This window comes from Cyclopterus lumpus, chromosome 16 (genome assembly GCF_009769545.1).
Source record: "Cyclopterus lumpus isolate fCycLum1 chromosome 16, fCycLum1.pri, whole genome shotgun sequence".
Classification (NCBI taxonomy): domain Eukaryota; kingdom Metazoa; phylum Chordata; class Actinopteri; order Perciformes; family Cyclopteridae; genus Cyclopterus; species Cyclopterus lumpus.
Genome location: NC_046981.1, coordinates 1,543,886 through 1,562,651, shown reverse-complemented (window position 1 = coordinate 1,562,651; position 18,766 = coordinate 1,543,886). Strand labels below are relative to the sequence as shown.

At 46.5% G+C, this 18,766-nt stretch overlaps 1 protein-coding gene across 2 annotated transcripts in view; it reads left to right on the top strand.

The window, feature by feature from the left end:
* Positions 1–1,280: 1,280 nt before the first annotated feature.
* Positions 1,281–18,766, top strand: part of npr1b (natriuretic peptide receptor 1b) — a 56,039-nt gene continuing 38,553 nt past the window's right edge. The window contains exons 1-2 of one of the 2 annotated variants that reach the window (XM_034554454.1): positions 1,281–1,507; positions 2,953–3,750. In XM_034554454.1, coding sequence (XP_034410345.1) covers positions 3,003–3,750 — 748 coding nt within the window. In that variant the 5' untranslated portion in view covers positions 1,281–1,507; positions 2,953–3,002. Of the gene's footprint in view, positions 1,508–2,952; positions 3,751–18,766 lie in introns of those variants that run through there. The other variant, XM_034554455.1, reaches the window with a different exon arrangement.

Sequence of the window (18,766 nt, the reverse complement as noted above, 5' to 3'; positions counted from 1 at the left end):
CTCCCTCTTCCCTCCTCCCTCTTCCTCCTCCCTCCTCCCTCCTCCCTCTTCCTCCTCCGTCCTCCCTCCTCCCTCTTCCTCCTCCCTCCTCCCCTCCTCCCTCTTCCTCCTCCGTCCTCCGTCCTCCCTCCTCCCTCTTCCTCCTTCCTCCTCCCTCCTCCCTCTTCCTCCTTCCTCCTCCCTCTTCCTCCTCCGTCCTCCCTCCTCCCTCTTCCTCCTCCGTCCTCCGTCCTCCCCTCCTCCCTCTTCCTCCTCCCTCCTCCCTCTTCCCTCTTCCTCCTCCGTCCTCCGTCCTCCGTCTTTCCTCTTCCCTCCTCCCTCTTCCTCCTCCGTCCTCCCTCCTCCCTCTTCCTCCTCCCTCCTCCCTCTTCCCTCCTCCCTCTTCCTCCTCCCTCCTCCCTCTTCCTCCTCCGTCCTCCCTCCTCCCTCTTCCTCTTCCTCCTCCCTCCTCCGTCCTCCCTCTTCCTCTTCCTCCTCCCTCCTCCGTCCTCCCTCTTCCTCCTTCCTCCTCCCTCCTCCCTCTTCCTCCTTCCTCCTCCCTCCTCCCTCTTCCCTCCTCCCTCTTCCTCCTCCCTCCTCCTTCCTCCCTCTTCCTCCTCCGTCCTCCCTCCTCCCTCTTCCTCCTCCCTCCTCCCCTCCTCCCCTCCTCCCTCCTCCGTCCTCCGTCCTCCCTCCTCCCTCTTCCTCCTCCCTCCTCCCCTCCTCTCTCGTCCTCCTCCGTCCTCCCTCCTCCCTCTTCCTCCTCCCTCCTCCCCTCCTCCCCTCCTCCCTCTTCCTCCTCCGTCCTCCCTCCTCCCTCTTCCTCCTCCGTCCTCCCTCCTCCCTCTTCCTCCTCCCTCCTCCCCTCCTCTCTCGTCCTCCTCCGTCCTCCCTCCTCCCTCTTCCTCCTCCCTCCTCCCTCCTCCCCTCCTCCCTCTTCCTCCTCCGTCCTCCCTCCTCCCTCTTCCTCCTCCCTCCTCCCCTCCTCTCTCGTCCTCCTCCGTCCTCCCTCCTCCCTCTTCCTCCTCCCTCCTCCCTCCTCCCCTCCTCCCTCTTCCTCCTCCCTCCTCCGTCCTCCGTCCTCCCTCTTCCTCCTTCCTCCTCCCTCCTCCCTCTTCCTCCTTCCTCCTCCCTCCTCCCTCTTCCCTCCTCCCTCTTCCTCCTCCCTCCTCCTTCCTCCCTCTTCCTCCTCCGTCCTCCCTCCTCCCTCTTCCTCCTCCGTCCTCCCTCCTCCCTCTTCCTCCTCCCTCCTCCCCTCCTCTCTCTCCGCCCAGTCAAACCAGTCAGTCCACCAGCAGCACCAAGGACTCCACATTGTCATTGACGTGCGCGTGGATTAGAGATATTAATATTCTATAGATATATATCTTTATCTATATCTATATAATATTCCCCTGTTTGAGCTGCAGGATCCGCCCTGAACCGGATCGAGTGTCGCGTGCCTCCGCGGCTGGACGATGAGGACGGTCACGGTGTCACCGGGAGTTCACCTGTTGTGAGCCGCGCGCGGAGCCACCGGACGGTCAACGTGAGTTTCACAACGACGGAGAATTTATTCATTATGTTTTAATAACTATTTAAAAACAACTTTAAAACGAGACTTTTCACCCGAAGCTCACTTTCTCTGAAAGACTGACATATATATATCATTTTGTTTTCTTTCTTCAATTAATTAAATTCTGGGTTGTTTTTCTTTTTCTTGTTCCTTTTGTTGTAAAACATTATTCATTTATTATTATAAAATAATATATATGAATATAAATATATATTTATTCATTTCAATTTATATTATTTTATAATCTGAAAATCTGTGCACAGTTATATATATATATATATATATATATATATATATATATATACATATATATATATATATATATATATATATATATATATATATTAATAAATAAATAATGTTTTACAACAAAAGGAAAAGAAAAAGAACCCCGGATTTTATTGTTGCCGCATGTTTGCTTTCACCCCTAAAATAACCCAAAAAAACTGACAAAGAGTCCCCCCCCCCCCCCCCCCCCCACACACACACACACACACACACACGGACACACACAAACACACACCAATAATATCGTTTTCATGGCATGTATTGAATTTGACATTTGAGAGGTTTGACCCTTGCATGTTGCCGTCCGGAGATCGATGCTTTCAAGCAGCAAGAAGTATGGAGGGTTATTAGTGCGCCCGGGGTCGGACACATTGAATGTTATTGTGGATACAATTATTAATATAATATATAAATAACACAATTACTGATGACAATGAAGCACATTGTTCACTTACAACAACTATAACAAAAATACTACGTCTATTTAACAGGCTGTTTCTGTATGTATATTTTCTAACTGTACAAAGTTATATATATATACATATATATATATATATATAATATATCATAAATAATAATAGTATTTATGTCAAAAGAAACTAATATTGTACTAAAATTGTCCTGAAAAGTGAACTATTGATCGGGCTCTGCTCAAACTGTTCAATAATTCATCATTTATTGTTGCAGCAGTATTTGAATGCAGCTCCGGGTTTAAAAAACAATAATGTAATAAACTGCATTATATTTTCACCAGCTGGTCAGCGCAGTAAATGTTCATGAGTACATCAGCCATCAGAGTACAAATGAGTGGTATCTTAAGTAGTACTTCTAAATGTACTTCTGAGAACAGAAACGTGTTGACGGCGATTAATAAAGTAAAAATGTCTTGATGGCTTTAAAGTCTGCAGCTCAAATACCGTTAATATATATAAATATATATTTATATATATTTATATATATTTAAGTATCTCATCACCTTCTGAGTAATGAGCTGAGTGAGTGTTGCATCAGGTGTGAGAATGAAGCCTCCGCTTGACCCCCGTGACCGAAGGATTATTATTATTATTATAAGAGGAAGAACATGTTGTGTTAATGTGTGTGTGTGTGTGTGTGTGTGTGTGTGTCTACAGCTAACGGGCTGTAAATTATTCAGCTGGCGGTGGAAGTGCTGGGCTGGAGGATGGCCGGCTGGACGGGGGTCGCAGCTCTCCTGCTGGTCCTGCTGGTCCTGCTGGACCCTCGGGCCGCCGCCGCCGACCGGTCTCTCCGCCACCGCGGCGCGAGGCGCCAAACCCACCGGGCGCTCCAGAACATCACGCTGGCCGTCATCCTGCCGCGCAGCAACACGGACTACCCGTGGGCGTGGCCTCGCATCGGCCCCGCCCTGCGGCGGGCCGTCGACGCCGTCAACGCCGACCCCGCCTTGCTGCCCGACCACCACCTGGCCTACGTCTTCAAGAACAGCGAGGACAAGGACGGCATCTGCTCCGAGTCCATCGCGCCGCTCATGGCCGTGGACCTGAAGCTGGCCTACGACCCGTGGGCCTTCATCGGGCCCGGCTGCTCCTACACCTCGTCCCCCGTGGGCCTCTTCACCACCCACTGGGACGTCCCCATGGTAACGGCGGGCGCCCCGGCCGTCGCCTTCTACGGCGGCATCTACCCGTCCATCACCAACACGGGCCCCACCCACAAGAAGCTGGGGAGGTTCGCCCTGCGCATCTGCGAGCACTTCGGCTGGCGGGAGCACGCCATGCTGATGTTCAGCGACAACAAGCTGGACGACCGGCCGTGCTACTTCGCCGTGGAGGGTCTGTTCACGGAGCTGAAGAGCGTCAACATCACCACCGTGGACAGCGTGTTCGACGAGAACAAGCTGCCCCTCAACTACTCACACATCCTCTCCGACGTCCAGAACAACGGCCGAGGTGAGTCGGAGCCGCGAGAGGCCTCCGCGAGACCACGTGGTCCGGGTGGCCGAGACCCGGACCACGTGGTCGGGCCGGCGTTAACCTCCGAGATACGTCACCTCCCATCGGAGGGCCAGTAAGGCGCCATCTAGGGGTGAGATTGCAGATTGCAACCAGTTGAAAGGTCTCAGGTGTGTAGGCGACCTTGCGGTGGATCAGGTCTAGAACCGTTTGAGTGCCTCAGGTCGCCGAGGGACTCGCGGGGCGTCGGCGTGTCCCCGGTTGGAAGTGAGCGGTTGAGGATTTGAAGTGAAGTCGCAGGTTTCAGGTGTTCTACGTTCTCTACCCGGAGAACACGGTTGGGTTTGAAATCCTCCGTGACCTCCGACCCACATAACTATACGAGTGTGTGGTCATAACTCTTCTTATCATGTGATCAATATTCACCTTCAGCAGTTTAGTGTTTACACGTTTAATACGTTAAAGTTTTAGTTTGGTTCTTCATTTTGATCTCTGACGACTTCTGCTCCTCCTCCTCCTCCTCCTCCTTCTCCTTCACCTCTTCTTCTTCCTCCTCCTCCTCCTCCTCTTCCTCTTTCTCCTTCTCCTCCTCTTCCTCCTCCTCCACCTCCACCTCCTCCTCCTTCTCCTTCTCCTTCTCCTCTTCTTCTTCCTCCTCCTCCTCCTCCTCCTCCACCTCCTCCTCCTTCTCCTCTTCTTCTTCCTCCTCCTCCACCTCCTCCTCCTTCTCCTCTTCTTCTTCCTCCTCCTCCTCCTTCTCCTCCTCCTCTTCCTCCTCCTCCTCCTCCTCCTGTTTCAGCAGAAACAGACATTTTGTTCTAGAATGAGACGTAAAGATAAAATCTGTTTTAAATAAATAAAATAAAAAAGTTTCTTCAGTTCCTGAAAAGCTGAAGTTTAGAAATAATCAGTTTGTTTCTCTTTATCTTTATAGAGGGACATGTTGTGTAATACAGCTCGTTATCTACACACACACACACTCACACACACACTCACACAGACACACACACACACACTCACACACACACAGACACACACACACACACACTCACACACACACACACACACACTCACACACACACAGACACACACACACACACACTCACACACACACACACACACACTCACACACACACACACTCACACACACACACACACACACACACACACACACTCTCACACACACACACACACACACACACTCTCACACACACACACTCTCACACACTCACACACACACACACACTCTCTCTCTCTCTCTCGCTGCAGACATTCGGCGCTCTTTCATGGTTTCTGGTCTCTTCAGCTCTCTGCAGAAATCTGATCCGGATCGATGCGTCCTGGGGCCAGACGGAGGCAGAGGGGGGGAGGGGGGGGGGGGGGGGGAGGGGGAGGGGGGGGGGGGGGTCGGGTCGGCATGATGCGGCACATTAGCAGGACGGTTAGAGGAGCAACCTGCACAGTTATTAATATTAAAACCTCTGAACACGGGAAGCAGTTTCAGTGCGTTTTTTTATTCCTGTCACATATATGCTCCTTCATATGTATATATATATATATATATATATATATATATATATATATATATACACATGTGTGTATGTATGTATCTCAAACTATGGGGTCAGTCTCAATAATTGCGCACACAGAGAGACTCACAAATGCAAACACAAGGATTCACAAATACATTCCAATGCACAAATAAATTACGATTTATATAAATGTAAAAGAAAAATCCCGAATACGTTTCTGCATTTCTATGTGGATTCTTCTATTTGTTTGTGTATCGCTCCACGTTTTTTTCAACATCAATCAGATGTCTCCCTCATTTTCAACCAATCACATTTGCTTCATTTGCGCCTCGCGTGGCTTATCTCTGTGGAAACATTTATAATGAGTGCGATCGACAAACAAATCGAAGAATCCACATAGAAATGCAGAAATGTATTTGTGTTTTTTCTTTTACAGTACAACGCGGTACAACGCGGTACAACGCGGTACAACGCAGTACAACGTGATACCGTGATAGCGCCCAGATGGTACAACGCGGTACAACTACAACACGATACAACACGATACAACGCGGTACAACGCAGTACAACTATAACACGATACAACACGATACAACGCGGTACAACGCAGTACAACTATAACACGATACAACACGATACAACACGATACAACGCGGTACAACGCAGTACAACGTGATACCGTGATAGCGCCCAGACGATACAACGCGGTACAACGCAGTACAACTATAACACGATACAACGCGATACAACACGATACAACACGATACAACACGGTACAACTACAACACGATACAACGCGGTACAACGCAGTACAACTATAACACGATACAACACGGTAAAACACGGTACAAAGTGATACCGTGATAGCGCCCAGACGGTACAACGCGGTACAACTACAACACGATACAACGCGATACAACACGATACAACTACAACACGATACAACGCGATACAACACGATACAACACGATACAACACGGTACAACTACAACACGATACAACGCGGTACAACGCAGTACAACTATAACACGATACAACACGATACAACGCGGTACAACGCAGTACAACTATAACACGATACAACGCGATACAACACGCTACAACGTGATACAGCTACAACGCGGTACAACTACAACGCGGTACAACTACAACGCGGTACAACTACAACGCGGTACAACTACAACGTGGTACAGCTACAACGCGGTACAACTACAACGCGGTACAACTACAACGCGGTACAACTACAACGCGGTACAACTACAACGTGGTACAACTACAACGTGGTACAGCTACAACGCGGTACAACTACAACGTGATACAGCTACAACGCGGTACAACTACAACGCGGTACAACTACAACGCGGTACAACTACAACGCGGTACAACTACAACGCGGTACAACTACAACGTGGTACAGCTACAACGCGGTACAACTACAACGCAGTACAACTACAACACGATACAACGCAATACAACACGGTACAACGCGGTACAACTACAACACGGTACAACTACAACGTGGTACAGCTACAACGCAGTACAACTACAACACGGTACAACGCAGTACAACTACAACGCGATACAACACGGTACAACGCGGTACAACTACAACACGATACAACGCGGTACAACGCAGTACAACTATAACACGATACAACGCGATACAACACGCTACAACGTGATACAGCTACAACGCGGTACAACTACAACGCGGTACAACTACAACGCAGTACAACTACAACGCGGTACAACTACAACGTGGTACAGCTACAACGCGGTACAACTACAACGCAGTACAACTACAACACGATACAACGCAATACAACACGGTACAACGCGGTACAACTACAACACGGTACAACTACAACGTGGTACAGCTACAACGCAGTACAACTACAACACGGTACAACGCGGTACAACGCAGTACAACTACAACGCGATACAACACGGTACAACGCGGTACAACTACAACACGGTACAACGCGGTACAACGCAGTACAACTACAACACGGTACAACGCGGTACAACGCAGTACAACTATAACACGGTACAACGCGGTACAACGCAGTACAACTACAACACGGTACAACGCGGTACAACGCGGTACAACTACAACACGGTACAACTACAACGCAGTACAACTACAACACGGTACAACACGGTACAACACGGTACAACGCAGTACAACTACAACACGATACAACGCGATACAACACGGTACAACGCGGTACAACTACAATGCGGTACAACTACAACGCGGTACAACTACAACGCGGTACAACACGGTACAACGCAGTACAACTATAACACGGTACAACGCGGTACAACGCAGTACAACTACAACACGGTACAACGCGGTACAACGCAGTACAACTACAACACGGTACAACGCGGTACAACGCAGTACAACTATAACACGGTACAACGCGGTACAACGCAGTACAACTACAACACGGTACAACGCGGTACAACGCGGTACAACTACAACGCGGTACAACTACAACGTGGTACAGCTACAACGCGGTACAACTACAACGCGGTACAACTACAACGTGGTACAGCTACAACGCAGTACAACTACAACACGATACAACGCAATACAACACGGTACAACGCGGTACAACTACAACACGGTACAACTACAACGTGGTACAGCTACAACGCAGTACAACTACAACACGGTACAACGCGGTACAACGCAGTACAACTACAACGCGATACAACACGGTACAACGCGGTACAACTACAACACGGTACAACGCGGTACAACGCAGTACAACTACAACACGGTACAACGCGGTACAACGCAGTACAACTATAACACGGTACAACGCGGTACAACGCAGTACAACTACAACACGGTACAACGCGGTACAACGCGGTACAACTACAACACGGTACAACTACAACGCAGTACAACTACAACACGGTACAACACGGTACAACGCAGTACAACTACAACACGATACAACGCGATACAACACGGTACAACGCGGTACAACTACAACGCGGTACAGCTACAACGCAGTACAACTACAACGCGGTACAACTACAACGCGGTACAACACGGTACAACGCAGTACAACTACAACACGATACAACGCGATACAACGCGGTACAGCTACAACGCAGTACAACTACAACGCGGTACAACTACAACGCGATACAACACGGTAAAACGCGGTACAACGTGATACCGTGATAGCGCCCAGACGGTACAATGCGGTACAACTACAAAGCGGTACAACGCGATACAACTACAACACGATACAACGCGATACAACACGGTACAACTACAAAGCGGTACAACGCGATACAACACGATACAACACGCTAGAACGCGGTACAACGCAGTTCAACTACAACACGATACAACGCGGTACAACGCGGTACAACGCGGTACAGCTACAACGCGATACAACACGGTAAAACACGGTACAACGTGATACCGTGATAGCGCCCAGACGGTACAATGCGGTACAACTACAACGCGGTACAACTACAACGCGGTACAACGCAGTACAACACGGTACAACACGGTACTACGCGGTACAACGCGGTATAACGCGGTACAACGCGGTACAACGCGGTATAACCCAGTACACATGTGGAGCTACATATAAGCGCATGAGGAGGTGGAGGAGGTCAGCACCCAGATGTTCCGGATGTTATTTATGTAGATGAACACTGAAACCATTTCCTGTCAATTACAGCTGCTCAATTACACGACACCCAGGAGACCAGACGTACCAACTGGCACAAGTTATTTATTCATGAGAACACAGGAAAAACATTTCATGTCATGTGAAATCAACCATTTATAGCCTATTTGAGTTTCTGTTAGTTCCGGGGTTTAGTTTAAAAAAAAATTTGAAAACCTGAAAATAGTGAATGATCTTATTTTTCTTGCTGAAGCTGAAAGTCTGGAACCTGAACTTTGTACAAAGATATACGATGTGATGTTCAGGGTTGGGAAACAGTATTTTAGGGTTCAATATTTGGATAAATATTTAACGATTGTAATAATAATAGAAAGTCAGGCAAGAAAAACTACGATCAAACAAATGTATTAATTAAATTAAATTATAATTTATTGTAATTTAAATGAATTAATCAGGAAAAAGACAAAATCACATAATTGCCAGTCCTGGGAGATCGTGGATCCCAGAAACCTGAAGACACAGCGCTGTTGAGTATAGTGAGGGGGGGTAGTGTTGGGGGGCTCCTCCTGAAGTCCACTGTCATCTCCACAGTGTTGAGCTGGTTCAAATCCAGGTTGTTCTGACCACACAGAGGACCAGCTGTTCAACCTCTGGGCTGGAGAGGGAGAAGAGCAGTGGGGAGAGCACACATCCCTGGGGGGCGCCGGTGCTGCTAGTCCGGGTGCTGGATGTGGTTTTCCCAGCCTCACCTGGTGTCTGTCAGGGAGTTAGTGATCTACTGACAGGTGGAGGCGGGCTCTGTGAGCTGGGAGAGTTTATGTTGAATGACGGCGCTGAACAAACGGACTACAATCAATCGTTCTCAGAACTACGACCGTTCCTCGTTCATGTGAGTACAAATGGAGGTTCTTTCAGAACAATGTCAAAGTTGCTCTGGTCCACTTGATTTAAGGAGAAGTGAATGAACCCATTAAAGCAAAGAGTCCTCAGCAGCTTTCAGAGTCCCTGCATGTTTGACTAAGGAGACAAATGGCAGAACCCACAAGGTAAAATTAGCCCGGCACTGTTTGGCAGGAAATACCTACAGATCTGATAGGCCGCCTCTGGTTCCCATACAAGGCCTCAGGTTCCTGACCTCTGTTAATAAATGCCCCGTCAGGAGGTTTTGTGCCCGTGTGGGAACCGGACTGGGAAGCTGTGTTTGTTTGTGCCGGTTCACAGAAACACCTCCGCAGACAGAGGGAGGGGAGTTTATGACTTCATGGCTTTTATTACCAGAGTTCTGCTCGCGTGTTTGAATCACGTTGAAGCTCCAGTGTGTTCGTTGTTCTCGGCTTTGCTTCTATTTGCATATCAAACATAAATCCTGCTGAACACATCAAATATATTTACATCTCATTTAAAGTGTTTTCAGTTATTTGATTGAAATTTAGATTAAATTTTGAATGATTTTCATAGTCGGCGCTGCAAACGAGCGTGACTTTCATTAATCAATAAGTGATGAAACGTCGACAAACGGTCCAAAACACAAAATATGTTCAGTCACAGTGAGAAAGAAAAGCTTCATCAAACTTGAGAAGCCAGAATGAGAGAAAACTTTAATGATAAACAGACTTTTTGCCGATTAATTTCCCATCTCTTAAGTAATTGATTATTATAACATTAAACATTTAAATCTGTTCTTTTGTAATCAGAACGTAACTCAACATTTCTTCCAGTAAGTCGGTTTTTGAAATCAGAATTCGATGCGGAGGAAAGCTCTTAAAAAACAAAGTTAGTGGGCCGTGTGATGAGAATATTAAGGAATAATGAACATTACATTACATGTAATTTAGCTGACGCTTTTATCCAAAGCGACTTACAATAAGTGCATTAAACCATGAGTCCAAACTCAGAACAACAAGAATCAAGCAAGTACAATTTCTTCAATAAAGTTAAACTACAAAGAGCTATCGGTAAGAGACATTTAAGTGCTACTAAAGTGTTAAACTACAAAGTGCTATCAGTAAGAGACATTTAAGTGCTACTAAAGTGTTAAACTACAAAGTGCTATCGGTAAGAGACATTTAAGTGCTGCTAAAGTGTTAAACTACAAAGTGCTATCGGTAAGAGACATTTAAGTGCTACTAAAGTGCTACTACGGCTCTACCTTCCCTATTCAAGGTGTAGTCACTAAGATGTGTTTTTAGTCTGTAGAGACTTCCTGTCCTGATGTCAATGGGGAGCTGGTTCCACCAATGAGGAGCCAGCACAGCAAACAGACTGACTTTGAGTGTTTAGCTCGAAGTGAAGGAGCTACAAGATGATTGGCAGAAGACGAGCGAAGTGAACGGGCTGGGGTGTGAGGTTAGACCATGTCCTGGGTGTGAGGTTAGACCATGTCCTGGGTGTGAGGTTAGACCATGTCCTGGGTGTGAGGTTAGACCATGTCCTGGATGTGAGGTTAGACCATGTCCTGGGTGTGAGGTTAGACCATGCCCTGGGTGTGAGGTTAGACCATGTCTTGGGTGTGAGGTTAGACCATGTCCTTGGTGTGAGGTTAGACCATGTCCTGGGTGTGAGGTTAGACCATGTCCTGGATGTGAGGTTAGACCATGTCCTGGATGTGAGGTTAGACCATGTCCTGGGTGTGAGGTTTGACCATGTCCTGGATGTGAGGTTAGACCATGTCCTGGGTGTGAGGTTAGACCATGTCCTGGGTGTGAGGTTAGACCATGTCCTGGGTGTGAGGTTAGACCATGTCCTGGATGTGAGGTTAGACCATGTCCTGGTAACCAGTGAAGGTATTGGAGGAGCGGAGGATTGTGGGTAAATTTAGGAGGTTGAAGACCAGTCGAGCAGCTGCATTCTGGATGAGCTGTAGAGGTCGAATGGCATTAGCAGGTAGACCTGAAGGAGGAGTTACAGTAGTCTAGACGTGAGATGACCAGAGCCTGGACCAGGACCTGGACCAGGACCTGGATCAGAGCCTGGTCCAGAGCCTGGACCAGAACCTGTGTCGCCTTCTGAGTGAGAAGAGGTCGTATTCTCCTGATGTTGTACAGCATGTACCTACAGGAGCGTGTTGTCGTGGTAATGTTGGCAGTCAGGGAGAGTTGACTGACAGGTGTCACACGAGGTTCCTGTCAGTCGGGGGCGGGGCCAACACTGAGTTGTTGAAGTTAATAATCAGGTCGTGGGTGGGAGAACCTTTTACTGGAAGGAGGAGAAGTTCAGTCTTGAACTCTTTTTAATTTAATATGTGTGTGTCTCCTAGAAACTATTTCCTCCTTTAAACCCTTAAACATTTAAATGCATCCCAAACATCATTAAAAGAGACGTTAGTGCCGTCGGTTAAAGTCTTTGAAGGTCTTTGTCACTTCTTATTATCATAGTATATTTTTATTTGTGTGAATATTGTTTTTAATGCAACAAAAAGACCTCGGTTAGATTCACTAAAGTATTTAGTTCACTCGGGACCGGAACAGCTGTCTGCTGGTGAAACAAGGTGTTCATTGACCCGACTTCCTCCCAACTTCCTCCCGACTTCCTCCCGACTTCCTCCCGACTTCCTCCCGACTTCCTCTTGACTTCCTCCCGATATCCTATATTCCACAAACTCATTGGAAACGTATTTGTGATCAAACTTATCTACAAAGGGAAAAAGCAACGTCTCGACCAATCAATTTGCTTGTAGGCCTCGTTATATAGAAAAAGGATGGATAGATGGATGAGTGGATGGATGGGTGAGTGGACGGATGGATGAATGGATTGATGAATGGATGAATGGATGGATGGATTGATAGATAGATGGATGGATAGATAGATGGATGGATGAATGGATTGATGAATGGATGGATAAGTGGATGGATGGATGAATTGATGGATGAGTGGATGGATGGATGGACGGATGGATGGATGGATAAGTGGATGGATGGATGAATGGATGGATGAATGGATGAATGGATGGACGGATGGATGGATAAGTGGATGGATGGATGGATAGATGGATGAATGGATGGATGAGTGGATGGATGGATGAATGGATGGATGGGTGAGTGGACGGATGAATGAATGGATTGATGAATGGATGAATGGATGGACGGATGGATGGATGGATAAGTGGATGGATGGATGAATGGATGGATGAATGGATGGATGAGTGGATGGATGAATGGATGGATGAATGGATGGATGAATAGATGGATGGATGAATGGATGGACGGATGGATGGATGGATAAGTGGATGGATGGATGAATGGATGGATGAATGGATGGATGAATGGATGGATGAATAGATAGATGGATGGATGAATGGATGGACGGATGGATGGATGGATAAGTGGATGGATGGATGAATGGATGGATGAATGGATGGATGAGTGGATGGATGGATTGATGAGTAGATGGGTGGATGAATGGATTGATGGATGAATGGATTGATGAATGGATGGATGAATAGATAGATGGATGGATGAATGGATGGACGGATGGATGGATGGATAAGTGGATGGATGGATGAATGGATGGATGAATGGATGGATGAGTGGATGGATGGATTGATGAGTAGATGGGTGGATGAATGGATTGATGGATGAATGGATTGATGAATGGATGGATGAATAGATAGATGGATGGATGGATGAATGAATGGATGAATGGATGGATTGATAGATAGATGGATGGATAGATAGATGGATGGATGAATGGATTGATGAATGGATGGATAAGTGGATGGATGGATGAATGGATAGATGGATGGATGAATTGATGGATGAGTGGATGGATGAATTGATGGATGAGTGGATGGATGAATTGATGGATGAGTGGATGGATGAATTGATGGATGAGTGGATGGATGAATTGATGGATGAGTGGATGGATTGATAGATGGATGGATGAGTGGATTGATGGATGGCACCATAAGGTTGTGTGATCTCTGAATCTGTTTCATTCAGTCATTCGGGGCTGAAGACCGATGAAGACGTTGAATAACAAAAGCCAGAAGCCTCCAGACTAATCAACTGGCCTGGTGAACATTCATCAAACCGTTTTGTGTCCCGAAGGACGAAAACGAACAAAACTAAATATTAAAACATTGTTATCTGTAAGAGCTCAGATGACACAGCGTAATTATAATGGAACCATTAAAAGGCAGCGAGGAAACTGAGCTGAGTGACACGTCTGAAAGGAAAGAAGGAATTTAACCTTTTGGAAAAAGGTTTAATTTTTCATATCAAGATCCAAGACGTGCTTTATTGGTAATTTATTCATTATTTTTTACTAACGACTTGCAAAAGTAATTATATTGTTCTTCATAACAATTATGTTTTGTACTTGAATGCAACTATTATGTTCTAATAGGGAGCTAGTGAGCTACTCGAGTGAAATCGTCTTCATCGTCATCTCCGTCAGAGGTTCAGGTTTTACAGATTGTATTTAAGAAGTATCTGGAAACATCCCATCAAAGAATAAAATGTTCTGGTCGGGTTCGATTCCTGGTCAACAAATAGGATTGAAATGAAAGTGGAACCGTCGGCCAAATGAGTGAAATACAGCTGCCTCTGGATTTATGAAATCCTACGTCCCTGAAGGATTGGGGGGGCGGGGTTACAACCCCCCCTCATCCTCTGTAACCTCGTCCTCCCGCACAGGAGCGGGTGATGTCATCCGGGCAGCGGGCAGTCGATCATCCTGAACAAATTTACCCACAAGGCCGTGCTTCTGCCCCCTTTTCTCTTCCTCTGCGCGGTTCCCGTCCATCTGGCAGTAGTTAAAGATTAATACGCTGGAATCTGAGAGTCGAGGAGGAGACGGCCGGTTTGATCCGGAGAGAGCAGCGGCATCGAACTGGGAACCGAAGACGACGGCGCTCGGGTTGGCTCGTGTTCCCCGGCATGTTTTAAACTGACGTGTAGTTGTCGTCACAATCAAGTTATTTAATTTCAGTTATTTACATGTGTCTCTTCTTGTTTTAAAGAAATATTCAAGTTCTTTTGAAAATTGCTAAATTGGCTTTGTTTTTCCAGGAGTGAGATGGTCAAAATGACTCCGCCCTCAGGTCCTTGTGTTAGCTTCAGAGCTGGAGTCAGGAAATGGTTAGCCTAGCTTAGCATAAAGACTGGAAGCTAGCGGGGCTACGTACAAAATTAAAATAGCTGTGTTTTAATTGACATATTTTTATTTTAAAGTATTTCATTGGTGTGGAAACGGCAACATTTGATTAAACTTCCTCAACTACGGAGGAAACGTTGACGCTCAAGATTCTGAAGTCACATTTAAGTCACCTTGAGAATTATGGTCTGCAACATGAAATACGAGCTAACATCATAGAACAAAACGTAGACGTTAGATGACTACACTGACGTTGCCTGCAGCGCCACATTCTGACCAGACTGAGTTTATTAGTTCCAAATCAAACTATTTCTTTTTTGTGCAACTTTTTCAAACGTTTGTCAGTTGAGTGGAAACACGGCTGCAACACGTCATTGTTGTAGGACGATTACAAACCTAAGGAACATATTGGTGTCGACCTCCAGCTCTTAACACAATCTTCTTAGACATAATTGAACATGCAGACGTCATGCTGTTGCATTAATGTTTCAACACATGACCTAATAAAGACAAAGAATGCTAGTAAACCGTCTGCCATGTTGAATCTCCAGCGAGCATTCTGACGAACTGCAACGTTACAACGATATGAGGTATGTTTCTACAGCGCAGCCTGTGATGACCAGAGAGTTCAATTACTGCTGTACAAGTCTACTGAGAGCTGCAGTGATGGATTTGATGGCCACTTGGGGGCAGCAGAAATACAACCCTGATAACGTAAAGTAACTTAACGTAAAGTAACATAACAGAACCGAACAGTATAACGCAACAACGTAAGGCAACAACGTAACGCAACAACGTAACGCGACAACGTAACGCGACAACGTAACGCGACAACGTAACGCGACAACGTAACGCGACAACGTAACTCAACAACGTAAGGCAACAACGTAACGCAACAACGTAAGGCAACAACGTAACGCAACAACGTAACGCAACAACGTAACGCAACAACGTAACGCAACAACGTAACGCAACAACGTAACGCAACCATTCAACGCAACAACGTAACGCGACAACGTAACGCGACAACGTAACGCGACAACGTAACGCGACAACGTAACTCGACAACGTAACGCGACAACGTAACGCGACAACGTAACGCGACAACGTAACTCAACAACGTAACGCAACAACGTAACGCAACAACGTAACGCAACAACGTAAGGCAACAACGTAACGCAACAACGTAACGCGACAACGTAACGCGACAACGTAACGCGACAACGTAACGCGACAACGTAACGCGACAACGTAACGCGACAACGTAACGCGACAACGTAAGGCAACAACGTAACGCAACAACGTAAGGCAACAACGTAACGCGACAACGTAACGCGACAACGTAACGCGACAACGTAACGCGACAACGTAACGCGACAACGTAACGCGACAACGTAACGCGACAACGTAACGCGACAACGTAACGCGACAACGTAACGCGACAACGTAACGCAACAACGCAACGCAACAACGTAACGCAACATTGAACGCAACAACGTAACGTGTTAAAATGATTTCTCATCTTTATTAAACCTTACTTAATGCAACAATGTAACTCTCTCATGAGATCCAGAAGGCCTTTACTCGGTGGGTTCATCTATACGAACGACACATTTTTGAAACCCATTTTCTTTTAGACGCTTGTACTTTCTGCAGGATTTGAACTCGTAGAGTATTTGTACTTCGTTTATTACTTAAATCAAACGTATCTTTGCTGTGATGGAGGATGAAGTGGAGGTGGAGGACGTGGAGGTGGAGGAGGTGGAGGATGAAGTGGAGGTGGAGTAGGTGGAGGTGGAGGAGGATGGAGTAGAGGTGGAGGAGGTGGAGGATGAAGTGGAGGTGGAGGTGGAGGTGGAGGTGGAGGAGGTGGAGGATGAAGTGGAGGTGGAGGAGGTGGAGGTGGAGGAGGATGGAGTAGAGGTGGAGGAGGTGGAGGATGAAGTGGAGGTGGAGGAGGTGGAGGTGGAGGATGAAGTGGAGGTGGAGGATGAAGTGGAGGTGGAGGAGGATGGAGTAGAGGTGGATGAGGTGGAGGATGAAGTGGAGGTGGAGGAGGTGGAGGTGGAGGATGAAGTGGAGGTGGAGGATGAAGTGGAGGTGGAGGAGGTGGAGGTGGAGGAGGTGGAGGTGGAGGAGGTGGAGGATGAAGTGGAGGAGGTGGAGGTGGAGGAGGTGGAGGATGAAGTGGAGGTGGAGGAGGTGGAGGAGGATGGAGTAGAGGTGGAGGAGGTGGAGGATGAAGTGGAGGTGGAGGAGGTGGAGGTGGAGGATGAAGTGGAGGTGGAGGATGAAGTGGAGGTGGAGGTGGAGGAGGTGGAGGATGAAGTGGAGGTGGAGGAGGTGGAGGTGGAGGTGGAGGAGTTGGAGGATGAAGTGGAGGTGGAGGAGGTGGAGGTGGAGGAGGTGGAGGAGTTCCAGCTCGGCGGGTGGTCTTTTCGCTGTGAGGAAAGAGGAAGCTGACAGCCTCCTCTAATTAAAGAGCCCGATGTGCTGAATGAGCAGTAGGCAGTGGGCGTCGACCTCGCCGACATGGACGGGTTGCAGGTTTCACCGACCGCAGCAGAACCAATCAGCTGCGTCGACTTATTAAGACGTAACAGTCTTACGGAGGAGAGAAAAGAGAGTGGACTTTATTAAATGATGTGTGTGTGTACATAAACCAAAAGGTTATTATGTGTTTTTAAGACTCACTGTCGGCCTCATTCAGATCTGGGATCAGCTGCAGAAACAATGCAGATACAGTTGAGATCATGTGACACGTTTCTGGGAGTGTGTTCCCAAAGAGAAATGAATGCTACAAGAGGAAATGTCAAATGGAAAAAGCCTTTGTGGGCACTGTGTGTTCTGGCTCTGTTCCAGCTGTGTCAGCAGTGGAGCGTCATGACCACTTCCTGTTCCTGTTTTGACGTTGTTCATTGACCATGTTCATTAACATTGTTCATTGACATTGTTCCATAAAGTTTTTAATGTACGATGTTCATTAACATTGTTCATTGACATTGTTCCATAAAGTTTTTAATGTACCATGTTCATTAACATTGTTCATTGACATTGTTCATTAATATTGTTCCATTAAGTTTTTTATTTGACGATGTTCATTAACATTGTTCATTGACAACATTGTTCATTGACATTGTTCCATAAAGTTTTTTAATGTACGATGTTCATTAACATTGTAACTGTGAGTGTTGTAAATAACGAGGAGACATTGAACTCCCCACCTTCCTCTAAAAAGAGTCTGTGTCAGATACTTAAAATGAATACTCCGACATTTCTATTTAGCTCTTTAATTGTTCCTCTTCTAATCAAATGTCTCGTTAGGGCTTTTTCTGGCGGTCGCCTCGGCAACCAGCCGGTAAAAGGTCAGAAGCGGTGATATTTCTCGTGACCTTTAATTTGGCAGGACGAAGCAGGAAGATGTATTCAAGCGATTTTCCTGCTGGAGATTGTTTGTTTTCTTTTTGGAGTCAACGTGTTGAATGGAAACGATCGATAATTAATGAACCTCATGGTAAAACATATTTGTCTCCAAAACAATGATTTTCTGCTGTTTCTATAATATCGGAAGCTAAATTGTGACATTTTTCACTATTTTCTGACATTTAATGGACACAACTTTTATTTATTTGAATTTCTTTACTTTTTACTTTATTTTTGTAGTTCTCTCCAACGTGTTGTCAGACTCTTATATTATATTATTATATTATATGAGTCTGTCAGTGG